The sequence below is a fragment of the Carica papaya genome, chromosome 4, assembly GCF_054855325.1.
Source record: "Carica papaya isolate Zhongbai chromosome 4, ASM5485532v1, whole genome shotgun sequence".
Lineage (NCBI taxonomy): Eukaryota > Viridiplantae > Streptophyta > Magnoliopsida > Brassicales > Caricaceae > Carica > Carica papaya.
Window position 1 is genome coordinate 864,586 of NC_142312.1, and position 17,005 is coordinate 881,590.

Sequence of the window (17,005 nt, forward strand, 5' to 3'; positions counted from 1 at the left end):
TATCTTAAGGCTGTTTAAAACAGCAACTATAATATATTGCAAGTGTACAGAACTTGGCCTATTGACATGATGATAATATTTACAGTAATAACATATCAGCTGAGAACAGCTTTGGCAATGATTCATACTAGTGCTTCCCAAAGCAATTGGTTAATAATTGTGGAGATAATCACAATTCTGATCAGGCACATCAAAAATTTTACAGCGGAAAGGAGGTGTGCATAATAACTCTAAAGTGCCTTACTCCATGATGAAATAAAAGGTCTGAGCATTGAGAATTGCTGATGTATGACTAACAGCATCATCATTTATAAAACACAATGTCTCTGCTGCAATTTGCTTTCAGAGCATCCTCCAATTTCTCAACCTGGTCAAAATCAACTTTGAAAGTTACCATGGTGATGCCATCTTTTCCAGTATCATAGTCCTGCTTGATGCCCTCAACTTGAAAAGATTGTAGCTGTGTATATCAAGGTACAATTAGAAATTCCGAATTCAATAACAAAAAACCAAGACTTCAAGGTCAAAAGGGAAGCATCAATGTAGACTATCCTAAAAAACAAAAAAGCAGAAATATAAAGACAAGCAGTAACATAAAGACCTTTTTCTTAGAAATTCATGTTATCTGTGCATAACTAACTAGTCTAGCTCAAGACTACTCTACATATGTTCCAACTCAACAGAACTTTTTACCATAAGTCCATCAGTGTTCCCTGAAGAAAATTAGTGCATTCCAGTAACATGTAACAAGCTTTCCATGCAAGTGCCAGAAATGAGACAATCACTAAAGGATGAAGAACAAGAGTGAATCACCAAAATCACAAAGATCAATTCAGAGCAGCATATGCTTATAATAAGTGCGATATACAATTTCATTTATATTTTGGCTTTATCATAATTCAATTTCTGTGGCCTTTTCTAATAATTCAATTACCATGTGATTTATTTTCTATTATTCTATATAAAGCTGTTTTTTAGAGAACATCTTACCTATTTGAGATTCTAAATACAAACATGTGGAAGTTTTAAGTCCGAAAAAATAAAATTAGGAGTAGAAGTGTAGCTCTATAAATAAAGAACTTCCACATCAACATTTTGATATAAAACAACTGAACTGTATAATTCTTTTTTTTTTTTTTATCTTTTTGAGAATTATATACATCCGGGTTACCTGATGATATAGAACTCCCACAAGCTCAAATGGAATCTCCACTCCCATTGGAACCTGCAAGAAACCAAAAACCCCTTATTGTAGGAAGATTACTGCAGTGACAGCTTATTCCCAATCATGAATCAGCTCAACTTAAATATGAAACTGTCATCTATTTGACACTTAGAAAAAAAAAAAGAGAGACAGACAGCCTTAGGAAAACATAAAATTACTTTAGATTTCACCACACAGGAAGGAGCATTTCTCAAGCATTCTGATGCAACTCCACCATATGCCCTAACAAGACCCCCTGTGCCTAGTTTGATGCCACCAAAATGCCTGACATACAATTCAAACATAAGTATAGAGAGAAGAAAAACAAAAAATCAATATAGCTTTGAGATGATTACCTAATGACAACCACCATAACTCTATCTAATCCGGATGATTCAATTGCAGAAAGTATCGGTTTTCCCGCCGTACCTGATGGTTCCCCGTCATCATTAGAACGGTATTGATCTCCTACCTACGCAGAAAAGGAAGAACCGGAAACTTCATCAACATCTAGATAAATCAACAAAGATTCATCCTTTATTTCATCAATTCAGCAACAGCCACCAAGAAAACAGTAAAAATAAATTCATTCGAATCATCATGAGGAACATAATAGTACAATAGTACCTTGTAAGCCCAACAATTGTGCGTAGCACGGGGATCGCGGACCTAAAAATCGACACCGGAAATGTCAATGCATAGTTCGTTTCCAGGAAAGAAAGCGATATGGTGGATACAAGTGACCTGGGATAGGAAGGAATGAGCCGATTGTTCGGAGGAGATCGGACCGGCGACGGCGATGAATTTGCTCTTCTTAATTTCTTTCTCGAAAGTCACACTCTCTTTGATCGTCCTGTACGCGCCCAAGTTACTGTAGCTATTGCTGCTGGTAGCGGGCACCATTGGTTTCTGGGTCGCGGAGGCTAGCGTAGCAAGGAACGAGGCTGATAAACGATGGTTGAGCTTATAGAAGCTATGGAAGGAAGAGGTTACTGCTACTGCAACAGGCATTTGTTTGCTAATCAGGCGCGTCCTGGCCGTCCCGAGGGAGTTAAAAGGGCTTTCTGTTATACGATGTCGTTTCACATGAAATCCAGATTTTCTTTCTTTTTTTTTAACAAATAATCGTATTCAATGTTACAATTTTTTGGAAGCTTAAAAATAATGAATTATTATAATGTTTTTATACATTTTTTTTAAATCATAAATTTAGAAATTAAATATTTTGATGTGTCTTGTATATTTGTCAATTTATATAAATTAAAAAATTCATTCTAAATATACCTTTAAATTTTATTTTGTGATTTTTTTAAAAGTTAAACTTAATAAATTATTTTCTATTTCTTTTTTAATTTTATCATAAGTATCTCGTAAATATAAACATATTCATAAAAAAAAAAATCAATTCGAACAATGTATCAAATTCAATATTATATTATTTTTAAAATTCAAAACACCACTATTATTTGAAGTTCTATATAAAAAGAATTTAAGATTTTTAAGTATCATAACATTATTGAACTATAAAGAGTTCATTCAAGACAATTTTCTTTGAATTAACTTAATTTTTTTTATACTTATATAATTATATTAAAGCAATTAGAAATTTTTTTTAAAAAAGCAAAAATACAAAGAACTAGCTCCCATATATAAAAACATCCTAATTTCGACTTAGATCGGAGATGTCAATAGCAGGAAAATGTTCCACAATGTTGCCGAAAAAGTTGCTCTCCCCTATAGTTCTTGGAATTAAAGATCCAACAATTTCTTACGAGCGAAATGCTCCAAAACCCAACAAAGACTGCTTTTCAGAGGGCCTCGGCTCGTGTTTGCAGTCGCTCCCCATCCAAAAGACGGTTCATGAACACCTCGATCGTTCAAAAGGTTACCTAACTTAAACCAAAAGCCTTCAACAGTTCTGTTCATCCAAGATGTATCGCAGTACAAGAACAGATGAGAATGTCTCCTCCTGTAAAACACATCACAAATATCTGGAACAAGGTATGATTAGATCGGCAAAACTTGAACAGCAGTCAGTATTCTATTACCGTTAGGAACATTTACCTACCCACCGAGGATCGATTCATAACTTACATTCTTGCCACTATGGGCTTATTTTAGCCTGCTAAAATGCATGTTGACAAAGAAAAGAATGGAAAAAATAAAGGGCGTGAGGTATTTCAAGAGGAAGAAAGAAGAAAGATGATATATTAGGAAAAGAATGAATATTATTATCTTTTATTACACTAATTGTAACAATTAGCACTTTAATTTATCCCAACTCAAACCTGAATAAAATGTTTGAGCTGATCCATCCAGACCATCCCCACTTACTCTTCTCAGTGATAAATCGCATTGCAAGAGTTAGACAAGATCAATATGCGGTCCTAAGAATCCCTCCAGTATTGCCCAGAAGTCTATGGTTAGTTGAGTCAGAGCACAAAAATGTAGGGTGTCAATCCCCCTCTAAATTTTCTCTCTAGCTATGTTCTCCAGTTCAAGCATGCTTCTCCCCACCTGAATGTATGTTGGAAACCCCATAATGGTTGTACCAACTAGGACCCACTTCGCCAAACAAGTAATCTGAGAAGTCCTCTGTCTGAGAAGAACTTTTGGTGCTTGCAGTGCTGCAAGAACTCACATCGGAGCAGCTGAAGAGGGAAGAGCTTTCACTTGATGAATCTGTTGTGGGAATTCTTCGCATAGAGTGAAATCTCAAGTCATTCAGGTCAAACGATGGATTGCTGATTGGACCATCCAAAGTCATCCAGTAAGGATTCTTGCCATGCCTCTGCCTTGCAGTAGATGCATCCACCCTTGGCACACTCGAGCAAGATTTCACCTTTGATGCATTACTAGAAGGAACTGCTTCCAAGTTTTTTCCTTTTAGCCTTGCGCCATAAGAGTCTAGATTGTTCCTTACCAAAGCTGGGGCACGAGGAGAGTGCCTAGAAAACTGAAGGTGTTAAATTGGAACACCATAGGCAATTAGAACTGCATCAAATTCAGTTCCATCAAGACATTACCTTGCATACAAGAGCATGTATGCACATTCTAATAAGACACTCTCCAACTCCACAGGCATCACCTACATTTTGTGACAGGCCCACTGATCAGATCTATAAATCCTATCCACCTACTCATCATAATTATCCAAACGTATTCATATGGTAAAGAGATTACTTTCTTCTACCAATCCACAAAATAATAATAGTAGTTCTATAATAAAATTCCCTTGGCATGCATACATTTGGAAAAGGAAATAAAAAGGGGGAGAATATGTATCAGCAAGATGAAGTATGTCAAGAAATACTAAATGCATTTGCTTGCACAATGAACACTCAAACATTGAAGCTCATGCAAAATCTTAAATATAAAATGAACATTAAGATAGCTCTTCCTTCACTTTTGAAGGAGGAAGGATTATCAACTTCTTTTTTTTAGTAAGAACCTGTTCCTTGGTTTTCAAGCAAGGAAGGGGAGAGGGAGAGAGAAAGAGAGAGAACAATGCGAAGTCTAAACTCAAAAGAAGTTATCATGCACAAGTAAAATAAAAGACATAGAAGGAACATACCGTACTGTCATCAATTCTAGACCATTGCCCTCGGAAGTTCTTCACATAACATACATAATGACCCGAAATTGTAGCATTCATAACATCCAGGTGAACAACCACTGCGTAGAGACTATACACAGGCAATTTATCACTCGTGCTACTCATATATGGAGCCATGTTGAGGACCTCAGGGAACCGTACGGGCTTATTCAACTTTCCAAAGTTACCAGACTAGAAATACATATTGTAGCAATCACTAATTTTTAAGATCACAAAAGAGATAAGAGTCGGGCTGGAAACAAAAATTTACCTGAAATCGCTTTAAGACAATAATAAGAATATTTGGCGCCTCCAGCACTGTCAACTTCTTTTTGGCTCTCTCATAAGATTTGCATCTGATTGGAAAACAGAGTTTCATTCAAATTTCGATTCCACTATATATGAATGAGAATACAGTACAGCTATGGATGAAATTCAAATGAAAGTAGTATTCTAATTCCAAATCAATTCCATGTAAAATTCAAGTTAGGTCTTTTTTATGATTAATTCTTTAACAAGTGAAATTACAAGTCCATCTTTGTGAAATTGAAGATATGATTGAAAATGATTTAACTATGGATAAACATGTAAATTATGATTAACTTTTATATATCAAGTAATTAAGATCTAGAAATTGAAAGGTAATAGAATAAGTTTGGATCAAACACAAATCTAAACTCACTTAGAAACACTAATGCTCATAGAAAAACAAAAACAAAAACAAAAAGGCATTTTGGCTATGATGTGACAGTTTTCATTTCAGTATAAAGATGTTCTTGTAGGATGTTAAGTAGAGTAAACTGCAACATGAATAACCCCATGGAAAAAGAAAAAGTCAAATCATAGGTCACACAATAGAAAAGTCAAATCATAGGTCATAAACAGAGAACCTAGTAGTATATGCTTGAATAAGGACCAAAGCAACAACCTTCTCTTTTTCTCTCTTAAGGATAGAGAGAGAGAAAAAAAAAACATTATCAGCAGCAAATTCCCAATCTGCCACAAGGACGAACCTAAACAGACAGCCAAAGACAACAAACTGGTGCACTGTGTCCTCATTGGGGGTTTGAGGGGTATTCATATAAAGTAGGGTTCACTTTTACAGCCTGTTACAGAGTTATTGAGGAAAAGAAAAATGTGGATTCTAAGTGTTGCTTGAACAAAAACAAGCCCCAAAAACAATCCAGTTTAACTGGTTAGCAGGGTAAGACAATCAGATTCATGCATCTGGATAACCAAAGAAGAAGGCTATAGTCTTCGTCATAATCTACATCTTATAGCTCTCAATGAGGAAGATCTGCCATCATTTGAAATTTCTTCACCTTCCCTGTGCTCATGAAGTCAAACTTCAATTAGGCTTCAACCTCAAACAAATCAAATGTAGTGTATTCAGTATGATGGCTTAAAAACATTGTTATTGCAACTTGGGCAAGGCAATGCACTAGAGATAGAAGGCCACTCACCTGAAAGGCTGAAAAGTCATCTGGCGAGAGAACATGAGATTAAAGAAGAACGAAAAGAGAGCTAGAGCTAGGTTAAGCATTACAAGAATTCTTAAGCTACAAGAGTCTGACTTTGATTTATGAGCATCAAAAAAAGATGATAGAAAGTACGAGAGAGATGTTTCCCTGCATGGAATTAGACTAGGCACTGAAACAATGAATGGTCTTATACTTCTATTTCCTTGAGAAACAGAGTAATTTAGAATAAATTAGGTAAATTTGCCCATTAGGGAATTTGCAGATAAACAGAGACATCAGACCTAACATTTCCTAGATTTTGCACCTAAGAGAAAATTCTTAACGACTGCACTCAAAGCTTTCATTGCATCAAACTAGAAAATCGAGAGAACTCTCGATGAATTTTATTACGTAATTGGCTCTCCCTTAAAAGTGAGATCATGAAGATATTTATAATGATTCCTACATAATTTTGCAAAAATAATTATTTCAAAAATAATAATAATAAATAATTTTGCAAAAATAGGATTAAATTAGGAACTGCCAATACTAATAAGAATAGGAAAACCAAAAACCTTAAAAAGAATGAAATCTTGACGTTACCGAAATCATAATAATTTGTAAATAGCACAATAGTTTTAAACTTAAAAATAAAAATATATAAAATTTCTCATCTATTCTTTTTTTGATAACTAAATTTCTAACCTATCCAAGAGATCTAAACTTAATCCGCACTGCATTATTCTTCCATGATTAAAGAAAATTTGTCCATGAGTTTTGAAATGGCAAATGATATAAAACCAAGATCATAGAGCTTCCAAATGAAAACCTAGCAAATTTTGCACTTGGTCAATTTCTTTAATGACAAAAAGAGGGGAAATGTACAATTGTTTGGCAGTGTGAAACCCTATAGACAGGAGGAAATCAGCATATTGACAATTTTGTGCTCCGTGTTAATCCTTGAGTTGAGCATCACTAGATGTTGTTAAGAATAGCCAGATATGTATTTTATTGAATATTACAGTCTATATATACAAATTTTCTAGAATAAAAAAAGAAATAAACCATTAATTACATATGGTGTATTTTATCCTCATATCATTAACCTAATTACGTACTCTTTTTAATACTCCCCCTCAAATTAGGAGTAAATATTATTCATCCCCAACTTGTGAATGAAAGTCTAGAATACTGAATTACTCAGATCTTTAGTCAATGCATCTACAAGATGTGAACTGGTCAACATGTATGGTTATATATTAAGCCATTGTCTAACTTTTCTTTGATGAAATATCTATCAACTTCAATATATTTGATTATGTCATGTTGTAATAGGTTATATGTTATGCTTGTAGTCGATTTATTATCACAGTATAGGTGTATGTGGCTGTCCCACTTGATTTTCGAATCTTCTAAAATTCTATTTAGTCATAATAATTCAAATCTCCCTTGAATCATTAGTCGGAATTCTGATTTTGCACTTGACTGAGAAAGACCCTCTAGCATTGAGTCTATCGTATCATTTTCAATCAAATAATTATAGAAGAACCTGACCGAGAAAGATCTCTGTGGCATTGCGTCTCCGAATAGATTAGTCTTTACTCCCATTGATTATAGTAGTAGAGAATGTATGGAGGAGAGTTCCATAATAATGAATTTTTCAATCGTTAAAGTTTCTCATAACTTCCTCATGCCACTTCCCTTTCCCCCTCCTCTCCTTGTCTCTGTACGACTCGTGTACGGAGATATTCTTGTTCCGTGCAATATCATAGATATGGAAAAATTATTCTTTGAATGATCTCTCTCTTAACCAAGCATCATGCCAAAAACTATGTCCCCCCATGCTAACCCTCCACTTGGTATGATCCTAAAATTTGTTCCTACCCATGTATATTATTTTCCATGTTCTTTTCCCGTGTGGTCTAGTCGATAGACCTAAATATTCACACCTTTGGCATTTTAGATATTACACCTAAGAAGGATTCTTATGTATCATATTTAAGATTTTAATTGCATCACAACCAAAAAGATAAGAGAATTCTCAAAGTATTTTATTGAATAATTGGCTCTCTCTCAAAAGTGAGATTACAAAAGTATTTACAGTGACTCCTAAGTAACTTTTCCATGATAAGACTAAAACTAAGGAATACTAACAGCAATAAGAAAAGGAAAACTAAAGACTTAAAAAGAATAGAATACTAGGTTACTAAAAATTATGATAATAGACTCATCTAATAGTTCTATGTTTATAATAATTAAAATTTTAATTTAGTTAAGAAATCTAAATCTGATCCATTTTGCATCACCAAGCCATTTAGCAATTTACCGTCAGACTTGCATACAACTTTCTAGCTATAATAGACTAAAACAACAGAATATAATGGCACTGCTCGACAAAGTTGAGCTAGTAATGTCAACTAATATCATAAGCAAATACTAACCAACCTGATGCAATAGTATCTGTCCTCCCCGTCCAATATTTCACTAGCTGTAAACTGTGCCAAAGCCTCTTCAAGACTTCCAATGTCCCCATCTATCTCAACAGTTAGATCCATCATTCGCTCATAGCATTCAGATTTCCCTAGGCAGTTCATGCACTTTATCTGATATTTCCAAACACGAATTTCAACAACAAAAGTATGAACAAACCAAATATCCATATTTAATAGAAGGGAATCTTATTTATCATAAAAAACAATTACAACCTTAGAATGAAGGTAACCACCAAAAGTAAGGCCTACTAGAGTTGTTTCTTCAGCCAGTGATCCAGCTGCATCAGCTTCCTTAAGGCACACAGATTGCATTGTATCAACAGCACACCTGCCATCTTACTAAGTAATCTCGTAACTCACCTTTCAGAAGACTTATACTGAAGCAGTGGATATACATAAAGTAGCAATAATAGCTCTTCACCTCAAGAATTCATGGGCATCTTCTTCTTTTCCATGGCCGAGATTTTTTCCTATCTTTTGAATTTTGGATAGTATCCTGATTGGGGACAAAGGAGACTTCCCTTCAACCGCCTGCAGAATCAAACTTTCAAGCTCACATATGAAACACCAGTTCTTCTTTTGACCTGTAAAATATAACCAACATTTGAGTATTAGAATGCCATCAAGCACACACAACCATATACTGTCAATCAAAGGAACCTAAACAAGAGTAACCAATAGCGACTTACAAGTTTTGGAATGAAGCCCTCTAAGGAGATAGGAAGTAAGTGGCCGGGTAAATGCCAGGCACTGAAGCACAGCATTTGCATAACAACTAAAGAAATGTAATCAAGATTATGTGAGTAGCAAAACAGGAAAGGATTCAATAGGAAGATGGTTCCTGTAAGAAAATCAAAATAGTTGCTTGTCCTGCATAAGATACAACTAAAGAAGTACAGCACTACGTCCAATTATTGCATCGCAAGCAGGCAGAGAGAGAGAGAGAGAGAACACAAAGGGGGCAAATATTACCTGTTCCCACAGTTTATAAGGCCAAATGGGCTTAGTTCCACTCCATCACAGGAGTAAAGTCTCACAAACAGTTCATATGGAAAGATAATCTGCCATACAGATAACAAAATCAATAGTATAGCATGACAAAGAAAATTTTCTAGATCTCAAGAAAGCACTAAATGATAAGAAAATTACCTTGCAAGTATATCTTCCAGTCACCTCACTTCCAGAACCTAACCAATAGGATTTTGATGATTTTGAGGGTCTAAACTGTTGGGCAACCTTCCAAACTGATGCTTTCAGACCATTATAACCTCGTTGTGGGAAGTTAGGAACACCACTAACTTTTGCAGGTAATACAGATACGGAAGTAGTGGCAGCATGTGCTCCTGTGGCTGAAGATAGGAAATCACCAGAAGCACCAAATGACAAAGATCTAACTTTTTTACCTCTAGATATCTTTGGATTTTCATGCCCATCCTTAGTTACAAAATCTGACCTCAAGCAGCTTACAGATGGTGAATTCTTGAACCTGGAAGTACCCTCAACTAAAATTTCTTGTGAAGTGGTTGCCCTAGGAGACTTCTTGTTTCCCAATTTCTCGGCCTGGACATCACTGGACCTGCCCATTTTGTCCTCTTGATTATGAGATCTCATATCAACCTGCTCATCATGTTGAATAGATTTCAGCTGGTTTAACTTTCTCATGTAAGGGACATTATTCTCGTGATTGGCCAAATTAGTCCAATCTGAATGCGTTGATCTCGTCTGTTTAACATGAGGCCTAATATGAATACCAGAAGCAGCATCAACAGATATAGAATTTTCTGGACTATCAGCTGACATAGACCCCAGTAACTCACTTGAGGAAGCATGAACACTTGATTCACTCCTGGCATCAATTGTACGGGACAATGAAAAACCAGAATCTTTTCCTGTGGCATCTTCAGGAGGTTGCAGGTTATCATCATTATCTATCATGGACAGCTCTTCAGACTGCACCATAGATTTGAGTACCCCAGAATCATCGCCACAATTTTCAAACTGATTCTGTGATGTTGCCTTCCCATCAAACCCTGTTTCCTCTTTAAAGTTCACGACAGAAGTTGGGGGACGACAGTCATCCTTATGACCCCGCCTCCAATGTATGATTTGACACTTACCACAGCTACAAGATGACAAAATTAGAACAGAGTACCAAATTATAACATGGGTAAATCCAACTGTCAACATTGACAAGTAAAAATTAGCAAGAATGTAACACAAATCTCAAAGCCTAACAAGAAATCAATTCAAAACAAAAGCCTCAAGCATAGGGGTACATTTCATCCAGGAAACTAGCTTATTACTTATCTGAGTCAAGATGACTGTATAATACAATCCTTGAAATATGAAAGGCAAAAAACCCCAACAAAGCCAGTACATTTCATCCAGGAAACGAGCTTATTACTTATCTGAGTCAAGATGACTGTATAATACAATCCTTGAAATATGAAAGGCAAAAAACCCCAACAAAGCCACAGTAGTCGAGAGGGGGAACAAGTATAGACTGCTTAATTGGATAGCGTGCATTTGATGAGAGCGACCCCATACTTTGCAGAGAATCAAAGATTCCCCCATGAAAAGGATGTCACCTTAGAACCCAAAATACTAGCAAACCCTTCCATATCCAGCTCCTCCCTCAAACACAAAATCTGACTTTGCGAGATTGATGTTTAAACCTGGCATAGCCTAAAACCTGAGAAGGTCTCTAACGAGCAGGAAAGCATCTTTTTCTGGCCTGCAAAATTGAAGTGTCATCAGGAAAAGTATATTGCCTCGTCCACTTTACCAAGGTCACAGCCTCAAATCATAATAACTCCATTCTAACATTCAGCTTATTGAGGCCCTCTTCGTCATGATGATTGTCGGAAGGTGGAGAGGGCCCCCTTGCCTAAAACCTCTAGACACTGGTCACTATTGATGAGAACTGCAAAAGAAGTGGATGTGCATGTTTTAATCAACGAACACCATCTATCGCCAAAGGAAGTTTAATATAATATTAAGACGAGAGGACAGAGTACAAAGGAGGGGGGATTAGATATCCTCCCAAAGGAAGAAAAAATAATAAATGAAAAGGGAGAAATCCCATCCACCTTTAGAGGAGAGTAGCTGGGTCGTCTTTACGCAGTAAAAATAAGGAGTAGTGTTTAAGTAACAATGTGCCTTGGCCAAAAAGATGCAAAAGAGGACATCTTATGCCACAGGAGAAGAAGCAAAGAAGAATGATTCCTATAAAGCCTCAGACTCTTCTCTATCCAAATCACCCAAAGACTGGCAAATATAGCCGCCCTCCAGAGCACTTACTATCTTTCCTCTTGCCAAACCTACCAACAAAAAAGTCATAAATCCCTCTGGATGATGAAGAACAACCCAAGCCACACCAAAAAGGTCAAATGGCTTAAACCATTGCTTCCAAGCCACATTACAAAGCAAAAAGAAAATAACCATCATTCTTGAAACGGAGAGGCCAAGCTTTTTGGTGAAGTTTTCTCTGGAGGAGAACTGTTTCAGGAAGAGGATGAGAGCTTCAGTGGAGGTTGGTTAAAAAAAGAAAGGACAAAACAGAATGGACTTTTGGGCCTCACCGAGTAAAAACAGAGGGAATTTTCTGCTTTTTTTGGGTTTCTGGGGTTCCCTTTGAGCGGGAAAAAAAGAGTAAGAAACAGAGAAAAAGAAAGATGGGAAATAGTGGAGGAAGATGATAAGGTTATTAGCATTGAGGAGAGAAAGGAGACCTACACATTTCGACTGGATGAGAGAAGCAAAAAGGACATAAGCTGAGCATACTTGCACGGCCAACGTTGCCTCCCTCAAGGAGGTGGTCAGGATGTTCCCTCATACCAGAAGATTTCTGGTTATTCAAAGCAAGTCATTTGATGTTGTATATGAGAAGGAAAAGACAGAAGGTATAAGGATGGGTGAAAATGGGAGAGATTTTAGGGTTTTGATTTCATTTCAGGAAGATGAAGTGGATTGGTTGTTGGGAGATCTGCACGAGTTTTATTGAGCTAGAGGCGGGAGGGTATTGGGTCGAAATAAAGGAAAGGATCACAATATGTGGGTGACCATGGATGGTAATAAGAGGAGGAGGTTCCTGCTCATCACAAAGGAGAAATGAGAGGCAGTGAGGCAAATTTTCATCCCTTAAGACCCACATGGGCCAGCAAATGATGGAGGATGATAGTTGCACTATTGGAAATGGTAGGGAGAAAATTTGAGTCGGGGAAGCCAAGGGAGGTCGAATCAAGAACACAAGCAATAGCATAGCTCGGAATAAGTTCAAGAAAACTCGCAGGCCATCCTACATTGTCCAAACTACATAAGGAGCTGTGGTGAGACTGGAGGTGAGGAGAGAGAAAAAGTTTTACTGAAGATGTGAAGGAGGGACTCGAGACATGGGAGCCGAGTAGGAAAGACAAGACCCAATTTCAAGTGGGATTAGTTCGAATTTAAAATCAAAATTCAAATTCCTGAAACACGGGACAAAGCGTCTTTTGGTGTTTCCTCAAACACAGGGGTGAGGCATCATTTTGTGCCATTTTGAAAGTGAATGGACCTCGGTTTCCAACCACAAGAGGAAGAGAGGTCATTTAAGCATTTCACACGGACTGATGAGGGAAAATGGACTGTGTGAGCCCCGCCAGCGAAATGGGTTAGAAAGCTGGGTTTCAAGTTAAATCATATTTGGAGTCCCATGACACGAAAGTTGCAGCAAAAACCCATGTTAAGTATTGGGGATGAACAGCAAATGCGGATGCTGATTCCGACGCTGGCAAGGTTAACAGAGGAGGGGGGGACACTAGTGGTGCTGGGGAGGAGGAAAGTTTGGGTATGGAGAATAAGAAAGAAGCCAAAGCAACTTTGAGTGGACGTGATGCGGCCGAGAATGGTGATGGGGTTCAGCCCGAACTTTGGCAGTGGTTTCAGTGGAGAGTAAGGCGGCTGTAGTTACACCTAGGCAAAATGATATGGCTGTGGTGCAAAGGGAGGAGGTGATGGCGGACAATGAGGTGGAGGGAGAAAAACAGGGATATGATTGAGGAGGAAAACTCTAGATGAAGTCTTCAAAGTATCCAGCAGATTAGTAGCATTTTTGGGGTCTCTTTTGACGGTTTAGAGGAGCAAGTTATGGAGCTCTTTACAGAGATGGAAAAAAGAAAGGAGGAGAATGTGAGGGATGAGGTTAAAATCTAAAGCAAAAAATAGACAGGGGGTGGAGGGTTCTACAGAACTGAGAAGACTTACAGTCAAGTATAAATTATGACAATCCGCGGAAAGAGGAAAAGAAGGGAGAAGAAGTTTTTGGTGCTTAATTCATATTTGGTCACATCACCTCATGGAATATCAGTGGTATAAACAACCATAATAAGAGACAAGTGATTAAGGATTGTATGAATAGATGGAAACCTCTCTAGTTTGCCTTTAGGAATCTAAGATAGAATCTATCTATTAAGGGATTATCCGGTGCCTTTGGAAGACCAAGGATATAGGTTTTTAGGCAGGTATATAGAGGGATTCTGGTTCTATGGAAAGATGAGGTTCTAAAATGTGGGAGATGTTGGAAAAATGCTCTACTTTATGTCTGTTTGAAGATCGTATGAATGGGTGGAGATGGGTGCTTACTGGCGTCTACAGCATAGGCGAATAGAGAGAGGAGCTTATTGTGGAAGGATTTGGATCACTATAAGCAAAAATAGGATTTCTCATATATTACGGGGCAGGATTTCAATATGATTTTGAGCAAACATGAAAAATCAAGAGAGCATTTCTCAAGAGTTTGTGCTAAAGAGTTTAAGAAGACTCTTGACAGACTTGATCTACTGGATTTACTTGGGAGGTAAATGGCAGTTCAATCAGACACTCAACCCAGCTTGTCCAATAATTGATAGGATTTTGGTATCAGTTTCCTGCCAATTACAAATGATGAGTCTAAGTCAAAAAAATTTTGCAACAGAGTAACTCTAATCATTTCCCTATTTGTCTAATCTCTGATGGAACCAAGTAGAGTCCTTGTCTCTTCAGGTTTGAGGATAAATTGTTAAAAATCAATGATTTCTATGACAAGATTAGTGAATGGTGGAAAGGAGCAACAGTAGATAGCAAGGCTAGCTTCAGAGTGTCTTAGAAGATGAAGTTAATGAAGGTCAAAATTAAGAAGCGGTGAAAGGAAGAGGGTAGGGGTGAAGGTATGCATACTCAATCTCTATTACAAGACATTTAGGCCATTAATAGAACGGAGGAGGAGGGTGTTTTGTCCACTAAAGACTTGGCATGCAAGGAATCCATAAAACTCAAATTGGCAAACAAATTTACAAATTGAGGAAATATCAGGGAGACAAAAATCAAAAGATAGGTGGACAAAGGAGGGAGATAGAAACACAAAACTTTTTCATTGTATGGCAAATCATCACAGGAAAACCAACTATGCAGAAGAGATTGAGATAGATAACCAATTAGTGAAGGGTAATGAGCAGCTGAAGCAAGGGTCATGGAATTTTTTTTGCAGATTATACCATGAGGAGTTCAGTTGATGGTCTGACCTCTATGTCTTTGGATGAGCCAAGTCAAGAATCGTTTGAAAAAGATCTCACTGAGGAGGAGATTCTTGAGGGACTCACACAACGTAGACGAGATAAATCTCCTGGACTCGGTGGTTTCAACATGGGTTTTCTATAAAAATTTTGGCATATAACGGAAGAGACATTTTTGAGCTCTTTAAGGAATTGTATTTTTATCTGGATTCTTTATAAATCCTTAAACTCTTCCTTCTTGGTACTATCAGCTTAGTTGGGAGCGTCTATAAACTCAGTACGACAGTGCTGGCTAGATGGATGGCCAAGATGATGGATAAGGTTGTGGGTGAGAGTCAACATCCTTTTATGGAAGGAAGACAGATTCTAGATGCGGCTCTTGTAGCTAATGACGTTGTAAATGGTCTATTATTAAAAAATAGGGAGGGTGTCTTATGCAAGTTGGATATGAAAAAGCCTATGATCGTGTAAATTAGGGTTTTCTTGATTATATGCTAAGGAGATTGGGTTTCACGGGCAAATGGTGCTAGTGGATCAACTCATGTATTCTGCGGAGTTCTGATGGGAATGAATCAACTCATGTATTTCATCTTTAAACAATACTTATGCTGAACAGCTATTTCTCCTCCAAATTCAAACACATTAGGAGGGAAAAAGAACGTTCAACTAACAATCTCTCGACAAAGAGTCCTTAACCAAAATAAGAAATGTTTTTATTCTTCCAAAAATAAGGACAATGAGCAGGACCGTAACTGCAATTATCAAACATTCAGAGCAGGGAACTTAACAATTCGCAATACACATTAACTTAGTATACTAAAGTAATGCAAAACAAAAAGTGAATTCGATGTGAAAAGGGATCTTCGAGAAACGAACCAGTAATAAACGGCTTTGCACCGAGAACAACGCGTGATGGTTGGCGAAAAACACACGGCACATTGGTAGACCTTGGGGAACGAACTGTATCCGGCGGCAACTTGAAACTCGGCCAAGGCGGATTCCCTGGAGGCTTGAGCGAGGAGGTGCATGACCTCCTCCTTCCTGGCCGCCGTATTCCTCCATTTATAGCGGATAAAGAGGAAGATAATGAGCACAGACAGCAGCAAGACGCTGTAAAAACCTAGGATCCCCGGGATAACCATTTAAAAATTAGCCGGCGCCGAGAATACCCGAACGGAGAAACTCAGAGACGGCTATTGCGGTATACATGAATCCAGCGGCGGCGGAGGTGGAGGCGGAGGAGGACGATGGTCGTGGGAAGAAGAGGGGAATTCCAAGTGGTGGTGGTGACGACGATAGGCTACGTGCATCTGGAGAAGCTGAAACTGAAGGAAGGGAGGGAAGGAAGAAAAGAAGGAAGAGGAAACCAAGAAAGGAAAAAGGGAATTAACCATAGAAATAAGAGGAGGAAATACATATTGTCCGTACGTATTTTATTTTTATTTTTTTTTAATTTCTTTTTAAAGGATAAATAAATTTTTCTGCTTTTATCTAATAATTTTTTTTTTAAGAAACAAATAATTTTTTCCTCAATTGAAAATAACCAAAATAATCTTTTACATACTAAATAAATTCAAATCATCTCTTAAATAAATATATATTAAATTTCTTATACGAGATATAATTATTATTTTTCACTTAAAATTTATATAATTTTTAGTACTAACAGATTTTTAAGTGTATATCGCTTTAATTCGAGACATACTATAGATTAATCATATATAAAA

The 17,005-nt window shown here is 37.2% G+C and overlaps 2 protein-coding genes across 4 annotated transcripts; both read right to left on the reverse strand.

The window, feature by feature from the left end:
* On the reverse strand, positions 1 to 2,240 carry LOC110814303 (ribosomal protein S5 domain protein). Its single transcript, XM_022041722.2, has 6 exons — positions 1,949 to 2,240; positions 1,832 to 1,873; positions 1,561 to 1,676; positions 1,384 to 1,489; positions 1,172 to 1,225; positions 1 to 460 (listed from the first exon to the last, which is right to left on the reverse strand). Exons 1-6 carry the CDS (start codon positions 2,213 to 2,215, stop codon positions 305 to 307), a joined length of 741 nt encoding a protein of 246 aa, XP_021897414.2. The 5' UTR covers positions 2,216 to 2,240; the 3' UTR covers positions 1 to 304.
* A 1,172-nt stretch (positions 2,241 to 3,412) lies between these two features.
* UBP17 (ubiquitin-specific protease 17) lies at positions 3,413 to 16,653 on the reverse strand. Of its 3 annotated transcripts, none has more exons than XM_088217135.1 (11): positions 16,155 to 16,652; positions 9,901 to 10,873; positions 9,724 to 9,812; positions 9,441 to 9,526; positions 9,173 to 9,335; positions 8,965 to 9,079; positions 8,705 to 8,862; positions 5,071 to 5,155; positions 4,779 to 4,991; positions 4,231 to 4,292; positions 3,413 to 4,152 (listed from the first exon to the last, which is right to left on the reverse strand). In XM_088217135.1, the coding sequence occupies exons 1-11, from the start codon at positions 16,418 to 16,420 to the stop codon at positions 3,702 to 3,704; spliced, it is 2,661 nt and encodes an 886-aa protein (XP_088073261.1). In that variant the 5' UTR covers positions 16,421 to 16,652; the 3' UTR covers positions 3,413 to 3,701. The 3 variants fall into 3 exon arrangements, with proteins under 3 accessions (XP_088073261.1, XP_088073262.1, XP_088073263.1); XM_088217136.1 differs by having other exon boundaries at positions 9,901 to 11,485; positions 16,155 to 16,294; XM_088217137.1 differs by lacking the exon at positions 4,779 to 4,991 and having other exon boundaries at positions 16,155 to 16,653.
* Positions 16,654 to 17,005: the final 352 nt, after the last annotated feature.